Source organism: Strix uralensis, chromosome 5 (assembly GCF_047716275.1).
Source record: "Strix uralensis isolate ZFMK-TIS-50842 chromosome 5, bStrUra1, whole genome shotgun sequence".
Taxonomy (NCBI): domain Eukaryota; kingdom Metazoa; phylum Chordata; class Aves; order Strigiformes; family Strigidae; genus Strix; species Strix uralensis.
In genome coordinates, this window is record NC_133976.1 from 89,295,722 (window position 1) to 89,321,041 (window position 25,320).

General features: G+C 43.3%; 1 protein-coding gene across 3 annotated transcripts in view; it reads right to left on the bottom strand.

Annotated features, from left to right (window-relative positions):
* Positions 1 to 21,483, bottom strand: part of MPPED1 (metallophosphoesterase domain containing 1) — a 64,894-nt gene extending 43,411 nt beyond the window's left edge. The window contains exons 1-3 of one of the 3 annotated variants that reach the window (XM_074872167.1): positions 21,347 to 21,483; positions 6,912 to 7,177; positions 1,562 to 1,743 (exon numbers count right to left, since the gene is read on the bottom strand). In XM_074872167.1, coding sequence (XP_074728268.1) covers positions 1,562 to 1,743; positions 6,912 to 7,063 — 334 coding nt within the window. In that variant the 5' untranslated portion in view covers positions 7,064 to 7,177; positions 21,347 to 21,483. Of the gene's footprint in view, positions 1 to 1,557; positions 1,744 to 6,911; positions 7,189 to 21,346 lie in introns of all 3 variants that reach the window. The other 2 variants (XM_074872165.1, XM_074872166.1) reach the window with 2 other exon arrangements.
* Between the last annotated feature and the right edge of the window lie 3,837 nt (positions 21,484 to 25,320).

Here is a 25,320-nt window from a genome sequence, read left to right on the forward strand (position 1 = left end):
AAGCATGCCTGAGAAGTCAGAAAATTAAGCCTTTGTTTGGAATAAAAATAATGAAGAGACCATCACAGAAATGCCTTGGGAAACCTCCCTACCATACTGAGAGGATTTCAGCTTAAGGACTTCTTCAGAACACCGCACAGCTGTGAGAGGGAGGCAGATGGAGAACCAGGGAGACCAAAACTGTGCAGCAAGTGATGTGTGTAGCCCCCATCCTTGCTCGCTAGCAATATCCCAAAGCACTTCTCTTCCCACACCAGCAGATAAATAAAATGGGTATTATTTAGAGGGGATGACCATATGGTTTGTATAATCTTCATTTGCTATTTCCAGTGTATTATTATCATACATGGTAGACCTACAAAACAGGATTAAAATTTGCTTCCTTTTTTAGAACCAACCTGTCCCATTTGGGTACAGAGAGGTGAGGGCATTCTAACAGGGTGTTACTTCCACAAGCTGTCCCTACCTTAATACTCACAGAACAATCTAACTGTTCCATGTGGGGCATATTATTGGGTTCCCAAGCACAAATAAATATTTCTCATCCTTGCTCATAATTACTTGCTAGTAAATATTTGTTTAAATTGTGAAGTCCTGACTTTTTTTTTTTTTATATTCCATCTCAGCCTACATGCATCTGTCTGCTTTGTGCCTTCCCAGTGTGGAATGCTGCAATATGTAGCAAAAAAGACAGGAAAAATGCAAAAATGTCAACTATAGGAAAGAAAATCAACCTAAAACCTGAAATCCATTACCCTTAAACTGTGTCCTTCCTCTCTCCAACTCCTTCATTTCTTCTCAGCTTTTTTTTTGATAATGAAGTATCAGAATCCAGAATCCATTTTTATTCTAAATTAAGGTACCCGCACTGCTGCAGGAACAATACCGGTCAGGGTTTTTGTCTGGATACAGTGTATGCTTTCCAATTTTCACTGTCATTTTTTTTTTTGCATATACAAAACATTGCAGAAGCACATGTAAATCACCACTCTCTTGCCCAGTGGAACAGAATTTCAGTTACCAATGCCAACAGTTGCCTACAGAAGGCATCTACATCTGGTCTGCTACATCCAAGACAGCAACCACAGGCACACGTTTTGCTTTGTTTGGAATTCATCACTGTGGTGCAGCTGAGCCTCGGATTAAAAAAAACTATGAGCCTCCAGGGTTAAACAGACAAATGTTTTCAGTCACAACAACTTTTTTTGCGAGGAAGCAAAGCCATAACAATGTATGTAAGAGGGTTTATGTAAATCATTAAAGGCCTACTGACTTAAATTGTTGCTAACACCAAGAAGTTGCTTAATGTACACTTGAGAGTGTGAAGGCAGAACAGATGAATAGTCTCACAAATCTTATTTGCTCAGTTGGAAAAATGCAAAAATATTTGTTAAAAAAAAAAGAAAAAAAATCTGATTCCTGCTCACTGCCATTCAAATTTAAAAGTCAAATTAATATTCATCATTTCTGAGTGCATGATGGTTTTTACTGGGAGGCAGAAGGGGCAGATACAATCAGTAAACAAATTTACTTTCAAATCCACACAGAATTCAATACCTACCTAGCCACTCGTTGAATTTTTTTACTTCACTAGGAAGTCCCAGCTCAGTAAAATCACCAGCATGTATTAACACATCTCCATATGGCATTTGGATGGGATCAGTTCTTGAGTGAGTATCAGAAATACAGACAAATCGTGTATATCCTGGAGGTTTGGGAGCATCATGGGGCACCGGATCAACCCTGTAGGAAATGCACCATAACAAGGTTATAAAGTACTTGTGTACTTCTTAGCATCTACTTTGCAATTCTAATACTATTTTTTACCTTTACAAAAGATTACAGAGACTTCTGGATCTGTCTGATGGAAGGGATTTATTAAAACAAACCTAACACTAATGGGAGGTGTAAAAATTCTTGATGTTCACATCACAACATTTTCAGTATTTGTTGGGTAGATGGATTAATTTAAAGAGATTAAGGAAAAGAGATTGAACTATGGCAGTAACTCTGAAACAAATACTTACAAATAAATCAAAGGCATCGCCAGTTTCAAAGGAATAGTACTATCCCATTTCATTGTTTAAATATGATTACACAGTACACAGGGAGAAGATTTATTTTAGATACGCAAATACATTTAAATGCATTTTTTCTAATTATAACTTTTTTCTGCAAGTTATATAATGCCAGCAAATTTAATTAACACATTTTGGAGATATGTTTCAGTGTGCTAATGCAAAGATAAGAACTCTCCTGACAACAGCTGTAAACGTACGTTCAAGCCTGACTATTGTCAGGACAAATGTGGCAACTTTCTGGGCTTAATTATACTAAATGAAATCAGATGCTGTGAGGGGTGAGGCTGTATTGTTCAGAGCCCAATCTCAATATTCAAAACTGAGGAAACGAAAAGATCTGACCCAGTTTGATGAGACTTATTTATGATTTAGAAGAGGAAAGCAGAGAACACCTCTCTGCTATATGAGGAATACTTATTTTCAACTCGGTCTTTTTACCCTCAATCCATATTTTGTTACAATTACATAGAAGCAAATGTATCTATATGCAGCTATAGCCTATCTACTATTCCAGTTAGGGAATTCTGGTGGAATAAAATCAAAAAGCCAGAGATGCAAGAGTTATATTTATGTCACTAGAAATCAGAGAGATATACAGAACTGTTATGAATTATTTTACTTTTAAAACATTTATTTTGAAAGGACAAATAAAATTAGTTTTGTTCACTGCTGCAGTATGTAATCCATATTCCTATCCCTTGCTGGTTGTGGTTCAATTCAGGAGCTTACTTTTATATAATAAACTCAGAAAAAAAGTTAAGAGATCTTTGCTATTAATAATACTACCCCTGTTTACTGGGTAAATTTTCAAAAGGCATTTTACTGCTTGAAAGACATAAGATAATAATCTTTAATCACACCATCTTTTCTCTAAGTCAAAGAATTCTATGAAATTTATAGGTGGGTAAACTGAGGCGGTTTTGACAACTTCGCAAGATCAGTGAGAGTGAGAAATAAATCTAACACATTAAAATCTTCATAAATATAGGGAAAGTTCTTAGCATTTTCTACAATATAACTACAAAACTAGAGTATGAACAAATTGTTTTGTACCTGTCTTTCCTATACCTTTTTAGGAAGAAGAGATGTTGGGTTTTTTACAGCAGTAGTAGAGAAACAGCCTTTTAGTACGAGTACCTGGTGGTCATCTTTTTGAAGTGCCCGTTTTTGAGCAGAAAGGAACCAAGTGTGAGGTAAGGAGTAAAACCAGCTGGGATCAAATCAAACCCAGCGAGTACCCAGCAGCGTGTACATGCCAGTGGGATACGTCAGCAAGCACGCTGGGAACTGTAAAACCTGGCTGACAAGAGTGGAACGTTTGGACCCCGAGAGGGAGCAGCTGCAAACGCTGCGCGTGGGGCGGAGGCTCGAGCGTGCGCTGCCAGAGGGCCACGGGCAGGGGACAGAGAGAGAGATGGGGGGAATGAGGCACGGGAGGTCACAGCCTCAAAGAGCGCAGCCAGGGCACAGTGAAAACGCCTCCCTTTTGGAGGGGAGAGAGCAGCGAGCTCCACGGGGTGAGTGGAGGCAGCACACGGACAGAGGCGTACGGAGGGTGGATGGGGGGTTCAGTGAGGCAGCACATGGACACAGGCGTACGGAGGGTGGATGGGGGGTTCAGTGAGCAAGGCACGAGCTGCGTGAAGGGCAACACGCTCAGTTCATGGAGCTCCCCACAAAATGCACTGGGACAGCTGGATAAAAATGACAAGGAGCCGACCCTCGTTGTCACTGCAGCCGTTCAAGCTAAAAAGATTAAGCATCAGTTCAGTAAACAAATTTCTGATTACTGCTTTCCCTGCCCAGCACTTCCCAAAGTGAGTTACAGGTCGTGTTAGTAAACCCGCTTTAAATGATGTGTACTACCCTGGCACAACATAAGGAGATGGACTGGTCTAAAATACCACTTTCTGACTTTTCATGGTAGGGCAGCCTTTAAAGCAGGTACTTCTTCTCCTTCAGAAATCTTTTAAAGCTCAGCACAGCAGTAAGCTGGGTGTTGGGAAGCAGCATGCATTTCACATGTTGCTCCTCTGAAGCTGAATGGAAGAAACAACAGACTTACCATGGCAACCCATGCAGCACATAATACACATGCTTTTTCTTATAGTTTGGATGGGGACGGGGAAGATGTGGACAGCATTTTCCTGGTTGCTGAGGTATGTGTAACTTTGAAATCCTGTGCAATGGGCCAGAGAATTTTCATGGGGAAAAAGGAATCAATATAAAAAAAACACAAATAAATGAGATGCAGATTTTTCACGCTGAAGTGATATGCACACACTGAGGCCGTATATAGGTAAAAACATATGTCAAGTTTCACAAATGCATCAAAGTTGTATTACTGGAAATAATTTCTGAAGGCTCAATCCCCATATTCTTGTGTAACACATTCCCACAGCAGCTGTCACACCAACACCCAATGCACTGCTTGCAGCGTGAGCAGAGGAATAAAGATCTGCTGATTATTTTTGTGCAAATGCTTTTGTTTTTCTTTAAACCAGTATGAAGACTTGCAGAGAAACTGAAAAGCAAGGTTAAAAAAAATCTCAGAGCAAAAACACTGCCAGAGGTTCGTTTATACACTAGATTTCAGTGGTTTCACAAAGGAGCAAGACAGGAACTTTCCAGAAACGGCTGATGGACTTGGAAACACTGGCAGAATTTCCCACCCTTCTTGTCAGTGTCATCTCACAAGCACAGGGATGCCAGACTAAGACAGGGCTAGGAAAGGGCTGTCAGCATGTTACGGGTGCTAAAAAGTGAAGCAAGAAACATAAAACTGCCCAGAGGACCAAGGAAGAGCTGCAAGATTGAATTCAGAAGAACAGGAGCACAAAAAACCTCTGTGGTTAAAGTAGTTTACCATGAGTTCAGATGTTAACAGGTCTATGTGAAATCTTTTTATGATTGCCTGCAACATCACTAATCTAGGTATTTTGAACAATACACAAAGACATGGCAAAGTCCTCACCTCCCTGAAGTTAATGACAAAACTTGCATGGACTGAGCAGAGCTAAGATTTCACCCGTAACAATCATCTGAATAAAAGGTGCTTTTGTTACACTTTTTATGTCTACTTTTCCTTTCTTTGTTACTATTCTATTCATTGGTAGGAAGCAAAAGCAATCCTGCTGGTATTCAGAAACATTATTTACAATTTCTGTACCAAGAGAAAGAGTAGGTCAGATTGTGGTAAATGTTTCAATTGATTTAGCTGGTTTTTCTATTTGCACACGCTTCTTCAATAGTATTAATCATTCAGGAGAGATTGCTAAACTCTTCTGAGGAGCCATTTTCTAAGGACAGCTTATTTTCAACTACTTGCTTAGGTGCTGAACTTCTATCATGCAGTTGATTGTCTAAGCCCTCCAGTAATATGATTTGGTACTGGTTAGAAGTTTAAACAGCATATTGTTGAGTACCAAGTGGATGCTAATAAATAACTTATTTTCAGCCCCGTACAAAACATTCAGCTTTTAAGACCAGTGAACAAATTCATTAGCGCCCAGGAACTGTCTGAATATTCACAAAGAATAGCTAAGCCTTGACAAATAAAGCAACCCGCATTTGGCATTTTCCTTTGCAAAAGTATTTCTGAACCCACATTTGTTTGTTTGTACTTTTGCTACCATTTGCCAGCTCTATAAACAAAAGATGTTTCCCAGCGCTAACACTCAATTCATTTTACTGTTTGCATTTCAGTAGTACCTAAAATACCTCAACACAGACCATAGGCTAATACACTGCCCCCAAAAACTGTTTGCTCACCACCCTGGTATCTATGTTAGTCTTCAGATTTTTTTTAATATAATATCTAATATATGCCAAAGAATGTACATAAGCATTCATTAAACAGACACATAGCATTCGATGAGTCTAATTGCTGAGTTTTTTAACTGCAGAAGTCATGGCCTGTGTTTGTGAATTAACAGATCATATTAAATACCAAAAATGTGAATGAGGTGATTATTTATTCAGTCTTCCTAAAGGAAAGTTTCCCCTAAAAAAATGAAAACCAGCCTTCTGATCTGAAGATAAGGCTGCTTCTCTCTTTAATAAACACAATAAAATGGTTGAGACATTTTTATTCCCTATAAAAATATTTTACAGTAGAATTTTATACTTAATTTATTTGTAATAGCTTTACTGTTTTGCTCTTCCTTCTGGCTTTAAACTTTATGGCAGGTTTCATTTTGTAATTATAATTCTCCACTTTACATTACAAGTAAATCATTTAGAGTAGTTAATTTTACTGATGTCGTCATTATATAAGAAGTCAGAAACAAACACATTATTTTAATTACTCTTTAAGCACTTGGCATCTTCGGCACATCAGTATGAAAGTAAGTTGTCAGATGGGTACCCACACTATTTTATTTATTGATGTGATTCTTCCCTTGAATGTAGCTGTAATATAACTAACCAAACAGTATGTGTGTTGTACAGATACAGGCTTGGTATTTTCAGCAGCTATTTACATCAATAAGCGAGTGCACAATGCAAACAAACATTATGAAGATTGTAGAAAGTATCATCCTTGTAGCATCTCTTATTTTATTACCACTGCTTGTTGTTTATTTCTCTCCTTAATACGCAAGGATTATGTATTAAAGTTACGCTAGTGGAGTGATCTTCCTCCCATCCTTTAACAAAGTACTTATACCTTCCAAATGGACTGATTTTGTATCATTATAGTAATTATTATTAGAAAGGCAGCAAAACAGAGTTCTTTGAATTCTTTCTGACTGGTCCATCAAATACCACATCGACAAGGCAATAACAATTCAGAAGGCTGTGCTAGAGCAATAACAAAACTATAATACTTACATTTGCACATGTGGGGGCTGAAAACGTCCCTGGTTAATGTTGTAGAACGTGAAAGCCTGTGTGGGGTTGGAGCTGTACTCATCCACTTCAATGATGAGTCTACTGTGCTGATGCCTCCTCGCTGCCATGATGTGCGACTGGGCGAAAGCCATGCTGGCACCGGGGCGCTGGGCTGCTTCAGGCGATCATGTCTGCTATCTGCCTACATCAATGGAGGGAGACCAGGACATCTCCTCACCGAACCAGCACGCTCCCCTCGGAAAAACCTAGAAGCAGACTGAAGAGATGGAGTGTAACTGTTAGACAGTTGGTCTGTCTGGAACTGGCTTTATTGAATAGGAGATGAAGATGAAGGGGGGATATGGAGGGACGAAGATGCACCGCCCAAAACTCATCACAAACCTCTCCAACTCACCTGTAGTTAGGGGCGGGAAGAAGGGAGTGGAAGTAAACTTTCTTTAGAAACACAGGGGCAACTTGCTCAAGTATTTCAGACATTTAATACAAATCTAAAAGACAAGGCAGTCATTCGGAATGGCACGTCAAACAACAATGTTTCTTCCAACACGATTATTTACTTTCTTTTTTTTATTGCATTGCTGAATGTTTATTCCCCATCCTCCTTCAAAAAAAACCCCACCAAACCTGAAACCGAATACACGGCCGTGCGTGGCTAAAATGCGAGTTAATTAAACAAGAATCAGGTTAACCAAGTCATCAGAAAGTCTGCGCCATTTATCACGGGGAAGCACTGCAAGTTGTTGTTCTTTACATCCCGAGGAACAGAGCAAACGGCCTTGTGTGCACTTGCTCCTGGATTTACAGTACCCCTGCAGGAACTCCTGACACACAGAGGAAGGGCTCCCCCCTTCAAACACATTCTCTTCTCAGTCAGCACCAACCCAACATTCTGCACTGACTGAAAAAGGAGCTGGCTCAAAGGCTAACACACAGTTAAATGTTATTAAATATTAAAAAAAGTAAAATCCATACAGGTTTTATGTTTGGGAATACATTTTTCCCTGAAGATTATGCACGTCTGGAACAGCAGCACCAAAAATGGGTAGAGGAACAGCAAAGTGAAACCAACTGGAATGCAGAGGGTATCCCCTAGAAACAGCAGAAAGTAATTCAAATGTGAATTTTACTTTTATTTCCCAGTTTTAATAAAAAATGGATTATAAGCTATAAAGGTGGGTATTTTTACAGTATAATTTTGCATCCTTTTTGAAAAGTTGTCTGTCTTAAATATTTACTTTCATGCAAGCGAGGTCTCTTTTCTTCTAGGGAATACAAGTAATCTGCTTCAGAAGATGTATTTCATGAAAAGCCCTGCTAGGATGCAGCAATTCACTTAATACGTGCAGCTTGTGGAAAGCAGGACTACAAGTATTTTATGTGACCTTGGTGATGTGCCTTCCTGCCATTCTGAAGGGGCCACTGCCAAGAGTGATGGATGAGGGAGGTCTTCCTAGTCACTCAAATTTTTAAAGCTATTTACAGGTACTTAGGTCCAATTCAGTTCTAGTGGCAGTCAAGCACCTAAGCATCTTTTAAAATCTGGGCTTCAGTCCTTTGCTTAACTACTACAGATGTTAAGTGCTCCAAGAAGTGGTGGTGTATTTTTGTTTTGGGAAATCTTGTTCTTAGGAAACAGAAATGAGAGCTTCAGCTCAGTTTTGTTACTTGCTGAATGGCTGTAAAATGATGACAACTTGCTGTCACTAACAACCCGCAGGAAAACAGTCTGAGAATAAAAGAGCAGATTCCTTCATGCCCTCCCCTAGAATTGAGTGGTAAGAAAACAGTAGAATAACAACAAAGAAAATTTTGGATTTTAAACGCTCTCCGATGCCGCGTTCAGGCTACGGAACAAGCAGGAGCACAAAGGAACGTGCCAGAGCAGGGGGAGGGAAGGGAGGCACGATCCTTGTAAGAATAATCAAGTACAAATTGCTGCATTTAGGAAATAAGAAATTATGACGGCAGATGTGAAGAACACTCCCTGAGGGGCTTCCTGTATTAAATGATGCATTTGTAAAGAAGTTTGAATAGGCAAGGTCAGAGATTTTATAGGGGGCAAACTGTTCTAAGTGCACCTACTTCTGTTCGAAAGAAACTATTAGAACTGGTGACCTCTAGAAATATTCTCCTGTAAGATTAATAATTTATGATTCCACAGCTCTACGTAAGGATTTCAAACCACCTGGAAAATACAGCCTTTGTTTTATAATTCAGGGATTGTGTCCACTTTACACGCAACCAAACTGCAGTTACAAAGAAGTTAAGGCATCGCCTTAGGGCCCTAGAATCTCCCTTTGGCCTTAGTAAATTCTCAGAAGCTCACAGCAGCTGAGAAAACAGCTTCTGTCAGCCTCCTCTTTGGGTCCTGTCTTTCATGACTTCTCTCAAGTTATACATCAAACCTGCTGCAGAAACAGCAGATGTATGCAGGTACCCCATACCCACCCCGAAGCTCTGCTTCCTCTTTCTGGGTAAGTGGAAAATAGCACTTACCAACACAAACTAACTCAAAAGAACAAATCTGTTTGCAAACAGAAACCAACCACAGCCAGCACACCGCTGATATACCCTTTAGTGCTGAAGAGTTCTCTTAAGCAGGGAATCAATCCTTGCACATGGGAGAGTGTGTGAATCACACCATTAGGCCAGCTTGAGAGGATGCTAGTCACAGGCATTCAGCAAGAAGTTCACCATATAAACATGCAGAAAATGAGAAGACAACATATTTCACTTGAGGTAAGAAAAAAAAAAAAAGGGGGGGGGAGGGGGGTAAGATATGCCAAAGTGCTGCTAAGCCTTCTGCCAAATGACAGTCACCCAACATCAACCCTGGACACATAAAAAGCATCCAGGACTGGAAAAGAAAGAGCCAGATCCTGCAATAAAAATAACTAGCAATCATATGAATAGCCCGTGCTAAACGAAAATCAGATATGTAACACACATAATCAGTAAGCATAATTCAATAGCAAGCTTAATTCAAGCTCATTTCAGAAACATACACAGATGTCTTTGAACCTTACCTTTCAGTCTACGGTTTTCTTCGTGCATAAGTGGTTGGCTGACTACTAACATTCTTGGTGTTCGACAGAACAAGCTGTCTCTTTCCAGCTTGACTGATAACCAGACTGACACCCATTACTCCCCTCTTTCTGTTTCCCTTTCCAATAGTCCCCCAAATCGTAACTTTTTCTTTAATATTCTGAAATTTCTTCCTTTCCCAAACCAGAGTATAAAATGCAGCAGGGAAATAATTATCTGCTTCTATAGCATGCAAGTTTTAAAATTATATGCCCAGCATTACCAACACAGCATTAAGACTCAAATCCCCACAGCAACAACATGCTAACCATCCTCTTCCCCCAGACTTATGGAGCTGCGGGATGTCTGCCAGGGAAAAACAGAGAAATGTAAAAAGGACTGCAAGAACATGAATACTAAAATAAATATCACAAACCTGGCTGTTAGAATCACAGACTGAGAAAAAGCTATTAAATCAGCTAAGCCATCTTCTTACTGATGGCAGGAATGTTCTCCATACATTATTTCCCTGCTGCCTTCTCCAGCATGTGTTCACATGTTGACAGAGCTCTGACCCAGAGCCCGCTCGAACAACAGATCCTGCTCCAGCATCTTCAGCAGGCTTTGCATCAGGCCACAGACCACGTGCACTGCAACACCTCTCCTGAGGAATCACGGGACTGGGCAGGTGCTGGAACCCAGACGTACATTTAAGTCCTCTGATGACACCCTCAAATAAATCTTCGTATTAAGATTATTTTTTTTTTTTACTTTTGCAGCCTGAAATTTCTGGTATTTTCATCTCACAGCCTTCCTGTATAGCTGGCATAATTATTTCCCTCTTTTACATGAATTTTCCAGCCTTTTTATGCATCCCATTTCTTTCTCCACTTCAAGCCAACGTTTTATTTCAATCTCACTTCTTCACTCACAGATTCTGCTTTATTCTGTGTTCATCCTTCAGTTCACTCTCGTGTCCAGTGTCTCTCACCATATCTCATTCCACCGTCCCCACTGTTCCCTCCATCTTCCCTTTGTCTCAAGCCTAAAAACAACACTAAGACTTCTTGAAAATCATTCCAGCCACACACAATATGAATCTGAACTTGAAAACACCATGGCTCAAGCAGATGTCACTGAAATAATAATTAGAAACCAAGATAAAATACTGATGATAATGATAATAAAAAAGGAGTTATAAATTAAGAGAGGAAACTGTGAAGGGAGTTATCTGTTGAGCGATGAACTTCACTACGTTACAAAAAACCTGGAGGTCAAGAAGCACAACATGGCCATAGCATCCACTGGCAAGAGTTGAAGAGGGCCAGCTGCCAGATTCTGCACTAATAACAGTGAGATAACAGAGAGAAAGAAGAGGATACTGGGACTCTCAGCAGTACCAAGATCAGTGGCAAAGAAGCAGCTCCAGAAAACATGTTAGTTTTGTTCAGAGAGTCTGACAAGCTGGGATTTGGGGAGGCAATGAAGAAACAAAAAAAAAAGAAAGCGTTTCCATGCAGCTATAAAACATCAAAGCCATATTTTTTCAGGGAAAGCCAGTAAGACAATAGCAGTAAAATACCTTAAAGAAGCACATGAAAGTTTGCCTCTTGTGCAAATCTTGGATACTGTTAACCAAAAACCCTTCCAAGAGCTTCATCAAGGGTTCAGGTCTTCCCCTACTCTGCACTACAGTGTTCTTCATAAACTGTCAGGTCATCCTGCACACAGGGAAGTAGACCCTTGATTTAAACTCCAAAAATGCACTGCAGAGTATTCTGCAGCAATGGCCCCAATTGTCATAGTAACATTCCTATAACCGCTAGTGATTGGCTTCACTATCATAATTACTGGTTTTGTTTAGCCCCCCCCAAGAAAGCTTGGTATAGCCTGACCAGCAATAAATGAACATACTGGAACCAGTAAAGCAATCACTTACGATGAGAGACAGGCTGAAAATGCTAAAGGTTTTTTGCTGTCTAAAATACCAATTCCAATCAATGGAATTAGTCTGCTCTCTTTAGTTCCGCCATTGGGAAATGAATACTGAAATAATCCTAAAAAGGCATTATTCCGAGGGAAAGGATGAGCCAGGCAAATCACTCTGCAGATGAAAGCTTTTCCAAAGGGATACACTCTCCTCTTCCTCCTCTTCATTTTCTGAAACAGAATGCAAGTCCCGGCAAACCCAAACCACCGAGTCTCCCCTTAGCAGGCTGGTTTGGACTCACTCGACAAAGGAGGACTCTGAAGTGGAGGCAGCATAACCAGATGTCATCCAGACACTTGTAGATTTTAAGGGCGATCATGCATATTTCTGCTGATGGGAACATTGGGCTTTCTAAATGAATCGATTTGTTGTAGATAGAAACATTTCCCACTGCATTTAAAGAAGTAAACAAGCAAAACATTGAAGTGAAATACGCCCCTATAAGCCCTTTTCCCAAAGCAAAGGCTTTATGTACCCACAATTTGTGTCGATGAGAACTCAACAACAGCGTTAAAAACCGAACAGGCTCCTCAAGAGTATCTGAACTACGGTCTCATCACCCGTGGTGCCATTTAAGGTGTTCACCACCCTTACAAACCGCCCAGAGCTCCTCGTGGCGAACGGAGTGACCTAGAAATCCCGTTGGGAACAGAACCCCACTCCAGCTAGGGAAGCAGCAGGGTGCTGGAGAGCGCTGGGGTTCCTGAACGCCATCGCGGCTGGGGACAGCCTGCCCCGGCCAGCAGCACCTCCCCGACCCCGGCTGCCTCCCGCTGCGGGGCTGCCCCCACCGCATGGCCACGCAGGCTAAGACATCCCGGGTTTAAGCAGCAAATAAATGTACGGACGAGGGTGGGGCCTGTAACGCAGATTTCCCTCCGCGAAGAAAATGAAACGCGCTCCCCGATCCATTCTGCAACACGGCGAGATGCACCATCCGCTGCTCCACCCGCTCCTCGGGGCATGACACGGGGTGTATCGCGGGGCAAGTCTGAGAAGTTCTCTTAAGGTCAAAAATGGGAATAGAACCTTCACAAATGCCTCTTTACCTGGCTTTTACCATGGATTTCACAATCCTCATCTGGTAACTAGAGCACATATGCTCCACTATGGTATTTTCAAAAACTTTTGCTTGTGGGTGTATCTTTAACTGAAAGAGGCATTAAGCACCCTGTTTTTCACTCTCTGCTCTCTTCAGTGGCTTCTGCTGAAAGAAGTTACACCAAACCCAGGATTTATTAAGGCGGCTCTTTGGATGGTCTTGTTAAAACATGTCTGAGATGGTTTTCTGTGCCAGTGAATCTGAATTTGCTAACTGTTATCAGTCAAATAATACTCAGTTCTGTGGCCGTATCTTTTCCCAGGAAGTCAGAGCTATTCCCACCCATATCACCAAATCCAGGGGACCTGATTCTGAGTTACTTGTATGCCTCAAAATCCTACTGACTTGAATGAGAAGAAAGGCAAGATCTATCCTCTTCTGTTTAGAATCCCCTATTTCACTTGTCAATGAACACACCAGTGCCTCATCCTCTATATCACCTGTTAACTGCAGATCTACTGACGAATCTGGTTTGCAACATGAAAAAAATTCAGTGACTTAAGTAAGACCTCTTATTTCTCTGTAATTACAACTACCTTAACCTGCATTAGAAAAAAAAAAAAAAAAAACCACAAAACCAAAAACCAAAATCCTCCCAAGACATTTCTCACCATGCTAAAACACACATTGTTCTCCTTTGCTGATTACAATCACCTGTCAAATACGGTATGACAAAATTCTTCACTGAAATTAATTTTTTTCTTCAAATTAGTTTTCTCCCATTGGTCTCAAACACAAATATCATACATGTTTCTCTCATTATTTATAAAGAACATTAACATACTTTGCTTTAACAGTCATAAAAAGATTATATAGACACAGCAAGTAGGAAAGGAGATAAATTATTTTCTTTTGGAACTATGCCCTAACAACCACTTCTGTGGGGTTTCCTCCAAAAATACACTGCACCTACTACACGCCAAAGTTCTGACCAGGCATCCAGAAAAAGAGATAGATGAATGAGTTCAGAAAACACAAAAAATGCACATTTACTTATTAAATCTAATTCTGTATTTATTTAAAGCAGTTACCACTTAGAAACCTTCTTAGCTAGTCTTATTTTGAATGATGATTGTATGATTTTAAATTACTTTTTCTCATTTCCCTACCTAGATTCCCAAAACTACAGTAACTGAATATTCTATTTAGGAAGATTTAATTTTATTTTGGCTCATCAGCAGTATCATTTTCTGAATCAAATTCTCATCCATACAAATAACTGTTAATTTATTCAATTTAAAAAATAAACACAACCTAATAACATTGCTTTGTTTTTACCTTAAACTTCCACTTTACAATATATTTTAGATTTAAACACTGCAGTACTCTTAAGATTTACAAATAGATTGGACATTTGTCAAGGCTAAATGCATTACTGCAATACTACATACGATCTTGCCTGAATGTATAAAACATTATCATATTTGGATAAAATATGATAATGGGTACATTTTTCTTAAGTAAAGCCAAATATTTTCCCTGAAAAATATACTGTTTTGGCTCAATGCTGGCTGTATTTATCCCAAAATACCTGCAGAGGTAGCTAATCTATTTAAGTAATTACCTCTAGGGAAGGAAATTTTAAATAAATATCTAAAAGCCACAAAACTCATTCCTCACTCTAAAAAAATTGCCTTCATCTCTGGCAGTATTTCAAAAGCTACTACATTACTGAAAATCATGAGTATACATTCATAAAAGACAAATTACAAGTCCCAAAATGATAATACTCATTCTAGGGAAAAATAGCTAAAAATACAGGTTACATGGGAAAATTATCAAGAATGGACATTCCAACAGGAATAAATTAGGGTTGTGGGGATTTGATTCTACATCTCAGTCTGCAATTTGGGCATGTCATCTCCCAAAATATTATTTACTGAGAAGACAACTACAGAAGTACTAAAACATTACACATTTAAGAAACAGTTTGGTTTAATTTTTAACCAAAGAATATTCTTTTCCTTCAGCCTTTCGTGACAAGTGGCCTCACACTCACTTCCCAGCCTTCACCTGTACAAGCCCTGCTGGGTTGACCCCCACTTGCCTGCAGCACATACTTTATCCAAACGGATTTCAATGGAAACTGTGTATAAATTTGAGCAGTTTGATCACTCACACGTATCTGAAGGCAGAAGACATCCCATCTGGTTTAGCACGTTTGCTCCGACACCAGAATTCCATGAGAGTATGTCAAAGGCCAATACTGAGTATCGACCTCTTTGAGCAGAGGGTGGGAGCGGTTCTCCTGTCAGCGCTCCCCACCAGCGCTGGTCCCCAGCGGCGGGAGGCTGCGGGTCAGCAGAGAGGAGCTGAGTGCCGGGGTGGCTCAAGGCAGAGGTGTGTGGACGGAGCACCCCTGGATGCCAGCAGCAGAGCCAGCAGCACCCCTGCTCCGAGCTCAGCTCCTACACACCGCTGGGAGGACAGGTCACAGGGTCTTCCCCTTCCGGGCAGCAGCACCTCTGGGCTGTGGATGGATTTCCATTGCCAATATTCTCGTCTGATTTCAGAAAGAAATCTAATACTAACAACTCTTGAGAGGTTGCTGATCTATATGTCAATACACAAGAATGGAAAATTAAAGTGGCCAATCTATTCCTGTAGTTCAAGATGAATGAAATGCCAAAGTACCAGCACACAAATATATATAAGGTGGAATGTGGAACACAGCTCACATGTAAATATATTTATAGTGCTACTACTTCTGAGATCAGTCTATCTTTTTCTATTAAAGCCTGGAGTTAAATTATTAAATTAATCAAACAAATCCTTAACAGCTACAGTTTTTTCTCTTGGACACAAAACTTTGAAGTATATTGGTTTTGTTGTTTCCACTTTTCACTCATTCAGCTGCATCCATCTCCCTGAAATTCTTCATGTCATCCAATTAACGTTCAGGGAGGGAGTCACTGGGTTTGTTCTGTTGATTTTTCCAGGTATCCTCCCCAGGACTAACATAAGGAAAAAGTACTCAACAGCTGTTTAAGGGCTACTCACTCCTCCTACCCATAAAGTCACATCCACAAAGAGCCCCCTTACGTGGTCCACGTAAATCTGAAACAAAGGCAACTAAACCCTTTCCTTCAAAGAAAAAAAGAGAGAGGCAAGACAGTATGGGGGAAGTCCCAGACACACAGTCCTGAGGGGGAGCATTTCGGGTCAAACACCTCTGGATACTCTTCAGACCTAAAATGGATCTTACTGATTAGGCAAGCATCCAGCCCCACCGTGCTTTTCTCACACAGGGATGCTTCAAATCACTGCTCTCCCTGAAGCTGAGGAGGCTGCCCATGAAAGAAGGAAGATTCAGGAGAAAAGCTCCTCTGAGAGTGCACTCAGGGTACCCCGCGGCAGCTGGGCCAGCCCAGGTGGAAGCCGTCACCCTGCAGAACAGCACCCAGGCTGTGCCAGGGGCAGGAATAGCTGGTCACCGGCGGGACTGGCTGCCTCCGAACTGGGACTCCGAGCTGCAGGCACTGAACATCAGCGCATTCGCTGGCTGGCTGCTTGAAAAACTCTCTTGAAAATTTTCTTTGGACTGACTACAAATTTTCATGTGACGCAAAAGATGCTAAAACAAAGCCAGACAGTTTAGGGGTGAAAAGTAAAAGGAAATCAAAATGAAAAAATATTTAAGAGGAACATATCAAAGTAGTGAAATGAACTCACTATACATTTTTTGATTTTCTCTTCCCTTCTCTCTTACCAGATCAACATGGCAAAATGTTGCCAAATCTGAAGTTTCCACCGCAGTGTGTTGAAGCTGACATTTTTTTGTTCGGCTTCCTGTTCAAGGTACTGGATTGCTAACTACTGGCAGTATCTAAATTCTAATCCATCCTAGCTGCACTAGGCAAGGTACCTTGAGCTTTTACCAAAAGCTACTCATACTGGGGACAAAGTGTTGAGGGATAAAACTGAGATACACCTCAGAACAGCAATACAGTAAAGATGAGCTCTGAGTAAGAAGTCTTCTGCTTTTCTACCACAGAACCAGAAGAAAGGCTGTCCCGCAAAGTCGAAATAATCCCAGTATTACTATGTGTTAGGTGTCCACAGACCAGGTGAAATCCAGCAGCAAACTATGCTAGACACATCCAGTAACAGAGAGTCTCTGCCCCAAACAGCTTAGTCTCCAGAAACTCAACAAAGGACACGGGAGAAAAATAATACAGCAACACAGAGAAATGATCAGTGCAATGGGAGAACACTACGTTCCTTTCATTTCTTTACAGAGAAGGAAAAAATAAGCAAGATTAGCGTCACAAAAGACAAAAGCAGCGAGAAGATGGGCTCTGATAGTGAGAGGAAGAAAAAGGTGTTGAGAAATAAAGTGGCATGCAAGAGGTTTGAGCTATACAGCACATTAAGCAAAGCGATGCGACTGGGAGAGCTGGCAAAAAGGGAGCTTGAGCAAAACAGCCAATTAGGAAAAGGCAGAGAAAAAACAGTCAAAAATATCAGTAACATCAGTCTCCTTCGTACGCTGCATCTACAGCTGCTCTGCTGCCTTCAGTCTTTGGCTGAATGGCAGGACCCTCACCTGCCATAAGAGAAGCTGGACTGGCAGAGGAACTGAATTTAAAAGGTCGAGAGGACATGCCACATAGAAAATAGCTTTCCAAAAAGTGGTATATGCTAAATACAGTAATCTTGGTTTTAGCAGAAATGTATAAATTAAAAATCTGTAACAAGTAAGGGCAAATACTTGCAATTGAAATGCATTACACCTCTGAATCTGAGTAAAAAAGAAGACGAGTCCTTATTACACTAATATTAGCAGGGCTCTCCGTAGTCACACACAATACAGCATATTTAAATGACATTACGAACCCAATCTTACTCCCATGGTAAATAATGGCATTTTAAATAGTGACTGAATGGAAAACGCTAAGCATTTTCTATTTAGGTTAGTGTAATGAATCCCAAATCAGTTATGACTGCAAGTTACTAGGTACACATCGTGACGGTTATTTGTTAATCCTAACACAATTTCCACTGTCTTATCAAATCACTGCAAAACTGTCACACTTGTTGATGGTTTCAGCAATGAGGTCAAGCAGCGAGCAGTCACAGAGGATGAACTGCTCTCCCCTCCGGAGGTGGTCACTGCAGAAGCAGGTGAATAGCCATTCCCAGAACAGCTCTGCTCCTTCTTGCAACAGATCTCACACCGGGCCGTCACTCTGCAGCCCTGCCCGAGAATTACATCCACGTGCTACTGCATTTGTAATAAGATCAGCCTGAAAAGATGACTCTCCAAGAGGAAGTCAAAGGGTAACAGTCCAGTGACCCTGAAGGCCTCTCTTACATTAATAACCTTGCTTGTATTTTGAAGCATAACATAGAATGTCCAGAATTTAAACAGAAGCCCTTATTTTAGGTTAGAAATGACAATTAGAGACCACCTTGCTCTCAGACACCCTCACACAGACCCAATTTACCTATGGACGATGACCACAGAATCCAAACTGGTGCATGATCCAGAACACCCAAGTTAAAGTCTCCAGCACTACGCTCAGTCTTACCCTGAGAGCTCACGCTGTACACAGTCATATTCTAATGTATCTTAATGCAACAGAACATGGGAAAAGGCTCTTCCTTCCCATTACCTCACACATCCTCTCCGAGTTCTTCAAAACAAGGTTCAGCAAGAATCCAATGGACTGCATTGACTTATTTTTACTATGTTTGTTAATCACTTGAAAACAGTTTTCATGGACAAAAAATATCAAAATTCTCAATTATAAACACACTTTTTTTATTTACTATTTGATATGGCTTCCATACGTCTGAAAAAAGAAACTGCCTGGATAATTGACTAAGCAGTTACCTGGTTTCAGGGGATTTGAGTCTCCTTCCTTGTAATTCAGTGGCAGAACTCTAGCTGACTTAAAAACCAGGAACCTTTTTACACACCTCTACATGTTCTACCATATAGAAGAGCCCACTCCTTCCGGCGAGGAGCACTGCACCTGAAGCAGCAGATCTGATCATATTTGGTTCCTAAAAAGGACATAATCCAGACATTTTTTTCTAATTCCATATAATAAATTCAATTCAATAAACATGATCACAAACAACACTCCATTCTATGAACCATTAATTCAAGCAGCAGAAACATCAATGTCAGAACTGGTTACGTATGCCAAATCAGAACTCCAGTCCGCTTCGCATTCCTGCTGACAGTCCCCGTAATGAGCACGCAGCATTAAATAAAAACCATGACCTGTTTAAACAAAGATCAGAGCACCAGCTTTAGCTTTGCATTCTCTCGTGTTTGTTGTTTGGTGTCACAAACTAACACCAAAACGAGAATCTTATTCATACCAGCCCGGTAGGTTTTCGTACAGGGCACGAGGGGTTTGTTCTCGTCCACCAAGAAGATTTGTGTATCTTTAAAATGGGCATTTTTCTTCACACGAACATACACAGGTATTCTCAGCGGTTACTCTGCTTTAAATTAGACCGAAGGAAAGCAGGGAGAGAAGAGATAGAGGGAACAATGTACAAGCAAGAAATTTTAAGATTCTCTTGTCTCAGACAGCTTGAGACAATGAAACAAACCAGAAGAGCCAAGCTAGAACCGTTTAAACACACCATTAAAATTTCATGGGTAATAATTAGTATCAATCAATTCATGTATGTATCATACATGGGACAGCCATAACATTTCATCATTTCAAAAAAATCCATGTGTAAAATAGAAATTACCCCCCCGTTTGTGTAGTACACTACCAGAAAACTGACAGTGCCTGGCATCATCAAACTGTTCATCACCAACGGGCGCAACGCAGATTCCCGTCAGATAACGACCCTTAACGGGTCTCCTCAAAGGATACACTCCTTTGGTACTCTCATTTCAGACATGCACGTTTAAGATGTACTCTTGTATTTTAAATATCTACTGATATTCTTTTGAAAAACTGAGAGTTCACTTCATCGGGAGCCAATCACAAAGTTTAATCATCTTGCCTAGTTATCAATTTATCCAGAATATCCGAACCCCCTTTCCACTGGTCTACATTACCTGTGAAATTCATTGAGCCTGAACTGAAGTTGAAACGGCTATCAATACCGTACATTATCAACAGATCTCTTAATTATGATACCGTCCATGTATAGATTGTGTAAGCAGAAATCCTCAACTATTGATCCTCCACCAAACAGAACGGAATGTTTAAATCCGTCTCGTTTCTGCGTGTTTCCCGTCTCTCCCCCCGGAGCGATCCCCAGAGCAGTCTATGCGTTCAGAAATGTGCTCCCCGCTGCCCCTCTGACCGTGCAGAGCAGCAGGCGCCGGTGGGAAGGCACCAGTGTAAAAAGCAATGAAATCCCTTCCTAAACGCCCCTCAGCTTTTTTTCCGCTCCGCTGCCTGGAGCGTGCAGGATAGCAAACAACAGCGCGGTGAATTACATGAAAATCAGCGTGAATCCCCCCCAAAACTTATCGAGCGGTTTCCTCCCGGAACAAAACTTTGGAGGTCACTCAAGCCTCTCCTCCGACAAAGGGAAGTTCTCCCACCTCCACCGCCCCTTCCCCCGGCCGCACTAGGGGAAGCTGCCAGCGAAGGCGCGCTCGGATTCCCCCCGGGGCTGCCCTCCGGGACCCCCCCGGGGACCCTCCGCTGGCGGCCGGTGCCACCCGACCGCGGGGGGCGGCGAGCGGGGCTCCGTGGCGAGCGGCCGGCGGTGCCGCTGGCCCGGGGGTCGCCGCCTCCAGCCTCCGCGGGAACTCCGCGAACAAAGTAACTTGGCGGCGGGGCCGGGGGCCGCTACCCCGCGGCACGGCCGGGCGGCGCGGGGCCAGCCCTTACCTTCGCACCCCGCTGACGCCCGGCGGCTGCCCGGGGGGGGGCGGCGAGGCTCCCGGCGGCTGCCGCTGCTCGGAGGAGCCCTTCCCCCGGCAGCCGCACTCGCCTTGGGGCACAGACAGATACAGAGAGAGATAGATGGGGGGTTTTAAGGAGCGAGGAGAAGCCACGGGGAAGCTTGGTTGGGAGAAGCAAAGCCCTGACGCGCTTGGGGGTGGGTAGGTGAGGGGGGGCGGCTGGGGGGGTTTCAGACCCTCGCACGGCAGCACGGGCAGACCCATCCCCCCCGTCTCCTCGGTCCCCCGCCGGGGAAGGCAGCGCCGAGGCTTGGACCGAGCCCGCACCGGGGAACGGGCCCAGCGCGCCATCCCCCCCCCCGCCCCGAGCCGGCGGGGAGACCCCCCCCCAGGCACCCCGACCCCCACCCCTGCAGGGGTGTGCCCGGGGGGGGTGGGGGGTGAGGCTCCCCCAAAACACTTACCCTGCCCGCCGGGGCTGCTCGGAAGACGCAGGATTTTGTGCGAGCGATCGTCTCCTTCTCCGGGAGCCCAGCCTCCCCGTCTCCCCTCCCCCGCCTCCCCCACCTCCTTTGGGGGGCCGGGAATCCCCCCCCGCCGGCCCTCCCCTCCCCTCCGCCCCGCCCGGCCGGGGAGCCCCCGCCGGAGCCCTGAGCTGCCGGGGCCGGGGCCCGCGGGGCTCCATGGCCCCCGGCCGGGGCCGGGACGCGCTGCGGCGGAGGCGGGGGTCGGCGGCCCCCCCGCCCGGGTGGGGGTCGGCGGAGGGGAGGGGGGGCTGCGCCCGCCGGCCCCGGGCGGAGTTGAGGCGGCACCCGGGGAGCCCGTGGCGGAGGAGGGGGGGGCTGGAACTCGGCGGCGGCCTTTTGTGGGGGGGTCGCGGCCTCCCGTGCCCCGCCGCCCGCCTCCTCCCCTCAGAGCGCGGGGGAAGTTGGGCTGCCGGGCCGCGCCGCCCCGCCTCGGCGGGTCCGGGCCAGCTCCCCCCGCGGCCGCTGCCCGCCCCCCGCCGCCGGAGGGGCCCGGGGCCGGGGGGGCCGCGCCCGTCGGCTCGGCGGTGCCGGGGTGCGGGGAGAGAAGGGCCCGGGGTGGGGGGCTGCGGGGGTCCGGTGCGGGGAAGGTCGGGGCCGTGAGGGAAGGGCCCTCCCCTGGCAGCGCCTGGTGCGGGGCTCGGAGGCCCTGAGCGCGCCCAGCGCCTTCCCTCACACCAGGCCCTGGCAGCCGGTAACACCGCGGGCGGGCAGCGGGGAGTTCAGTGAGACAGCGAGGAGAGGCAAGCGGCATGCCAAGGGCTTTGCTCCGCAATTGCCGAGCGAGTCTAAACGGAAATATTTTAAAATCCTTCCAAGAATAAATGTAATTCCTGCACACTTGTTCCCGCATCGCCTACCAGGCGAGGAAGCGTGCTGGATAGCGAGCGACAATTAGTGGAGTTACAGCTGCTTTTAGTGCACATGGCGACTTGAGCATGGATCGAACAGGCGTCTTAAAAATCCTGAGCTGGGAAACACCCGTTCTGTAAAAGAAAATTGCCGTTTGGACATTGGTTCTATGTCAGAATGAAATAGACAGCGCGAGGGAATTTTCCAGAGGAAATAAAGGGACCTATGTGGGCCCAGCCCTGTGGCCGGTGTTACCTAAGCTGAGGCCAAACCTGAGGGCAGGTTCATCTGGGCCCAGCCCCATGGCCGGTATTACCTAAGCCGAGGCCAAACCTGAGGGCAGGCTCTGCATGGGGGTACCCAGCACGCCGCTGAGCCGTGAGCCGCCCCGCGCCCAGGCGGGGGTGAGCCCGAGCTGCCTATCAGAAACCCAAAACTCGACCTCAGGACCCTCCCGCACGGTTTCTGTGGCTGGCAATACGTGTATTTATCTTGGAAGTTTGCATCCGGACCCGTCAGCGTTTTTACAACAATATAAATGGGCTCGAAAAATTTTTGATCAGCCTAATGGTTAGGACCTATTAGAAGCTGCGGAACATACTCACAATCAATTCGCTTATTCAGACGCATGAATACAAGCTTAGAAAAGTAATTACAGGCACCTTTTTTTGGAAATCTTGAGGCTGTGTAGTTTCCCCATGGGAAATATGAGTAATAAATTCCTACCAAAAAAAAAAAGAAGCAAATGTGCTAAGCATTGTTCTTATTTTTTTTTTTCTTTAATATTAAAGATTGTTGATTAAATGTTCCAGGTAGGGTAAGGGTGGTTGGATGCAAATCCTTCATTTTAACTCTTGTTTAAAAGAACAAGCAGAAAAACTTGATCTTGGTAATTTAGATCTTCTTTTTACTTTTTCAATTTTAGTTACCTTTCTTAAGAGAAACTGAGTTTCCTTTTTCGGTGAACATGTAAACAGAAATTTGCAGCTGATCAGTATGACCAGATCTGGCTATTTTGATTCTTCAGCTAAGAGATGACGTTGTATTCTATACACATGGAAGTAATCTAGTTTAGCTTTAACATCTTTTATCCAGAATATTAATTTCTCACCCTTTATTGTTACAAAATAGTGAATGGTACTTTACATTTTTAGCTACTTATTTATGATTTGCGTCAAGTTCTGTTTGTATGAAAACTGACATTCAGCTAAAATTTACATGAGGTCATTTTAAATTGTTCATTAAGACTACCTTAAATATGCTTGATGCATTTCAAAAGCCATGTTTGCATTGTAAAATATTTTATGAAACAACTAAAATAATGACCTGTAGAATGGGAATTAAATCAGAAGCTTCTGGTAGCCATGTCCTTCCCAATCGTAGGGAAAGTAGATCTTATCCTGTCAGACTTAGGTTTAGCTGTAGATTTACAGAGGAAAATAGGCAGGCTTTCTGCTCTTACACTGATTTTTTTCAGCTTTGAGTTAAATAGTTCTTAACTGAACTACTCGAATGGATTGAAACAAAGAAGACACTCACCCTGCCTGCAGAGGAGACTGCAGCTCTCAGAGATGGCTTTCCTGCATCCCTTACATCCAGGGACTCCAGTCAGTCCAGGGGCGTCACCTTCAGAACTTCAGAACCAAACATCTTTTTTGATTCACTGTCTTAACTCACGTCAGTGCACGACAGCAAGTATAAAACCTAAGCTAGCTGCGATGTCAAGTACAAATTGAAGAGATGCAGATAAAATATCAACAAAATGTTACTTGATTTTTTTAAAATAATGAACTTTGGGGGAAAACATTATGGAATAATGTTGTCCAGTTAGGACAGTACTGGTAATGGGATTTTGATCAAATTCATGGGGTAATGAAGCAAGGAACCCTTCCATAGTTAGCCTTGGTTGTACAAAGAGATTGTTACTTTAAGGTGGAAGAGCTTACAGATCTTATTTTTTGAATGATTAGTTTTGATGGCAGAAAGTGCTCGATGTGAACCTTCACTGACACAGCAATGGACAAAAATGAATTTCAGGTGACAGGGGAAGAAACAATCCCCTTATTTAAAATGAGACGTAGTCTGACAAATGAAGTTCAGGAGACCACTGGGGAAGGCAGAAACGGGTAATAAATATAATCCTGTGTAACAGCACATCACTCTGTTTCTGCTGAATTTTTGTACGTACTTTGGCTTTCCGGTTGTTGCCAACTATTTATGTGTCGTTTAATTTAAATCAGTACTTCAAACCTACCCATTGAGTGAACAGATCTAGTCTACTTTAGGGGTTTTTAGGATTCTTGAGCAGTTTGATTTTTACAGATAAGAGTTGGTGCAGACTTCTGTCAGCGCAGTGTCGCTGCAGAGGAGGAACAGGAGGCCACTGCTGAGTGATGGCCTCGAGCTCTGAAATCTGCAATCCATCCTCTCTGACATTGCCCGTTTCCCATCCTCTGCGCTTCTTTGACATGTCAGACTCTGCACACGCACTGCAGAGCTAGTCTGTGCATACTCAGGTCGGTACTTCCTAAACTGGCCTGACTTGGCTCCTGTGATGCTTTCCTGAAGGGTCAGAGGTAATGCGCGTGTGCAAGTAACAGCTGATCTATACATGCAGCGTGCTCTTAGCCAGGACACTGAACATAGAGCCTGCAAGTCAGCGTTAGTGTACATGAGCTCCGATGCGTTGCTGTGTGTCCATAAAACCTGGACGAATACACAAAAACATCAGGTTGTGCCTGAGCATAATTAGCACAGGGAGAGAATGACGTACATAGGGAGCCCTGTCTGTAAAGCAGCTTTACCTCCTCGTTGTCCGGAATGGAGACACCTGTTACTTGGGCGGTGGAACTTCACTGCTAACACAGAAGATAGGTTACAGAGTTTTTACCCTAAATTTTACATCTTTTCCACAGAAATTTAAAATGGGGTCTGATGCATGACATGACTTTTTTTCCCATTGTCATTTCTTCAGTGGAGAGAAGGTCTCTAACATCCATTATATTTTTAATCTAATAAATACGTAACTAGTTGTTAATGCTAAACATATCAAATCAGTCCCG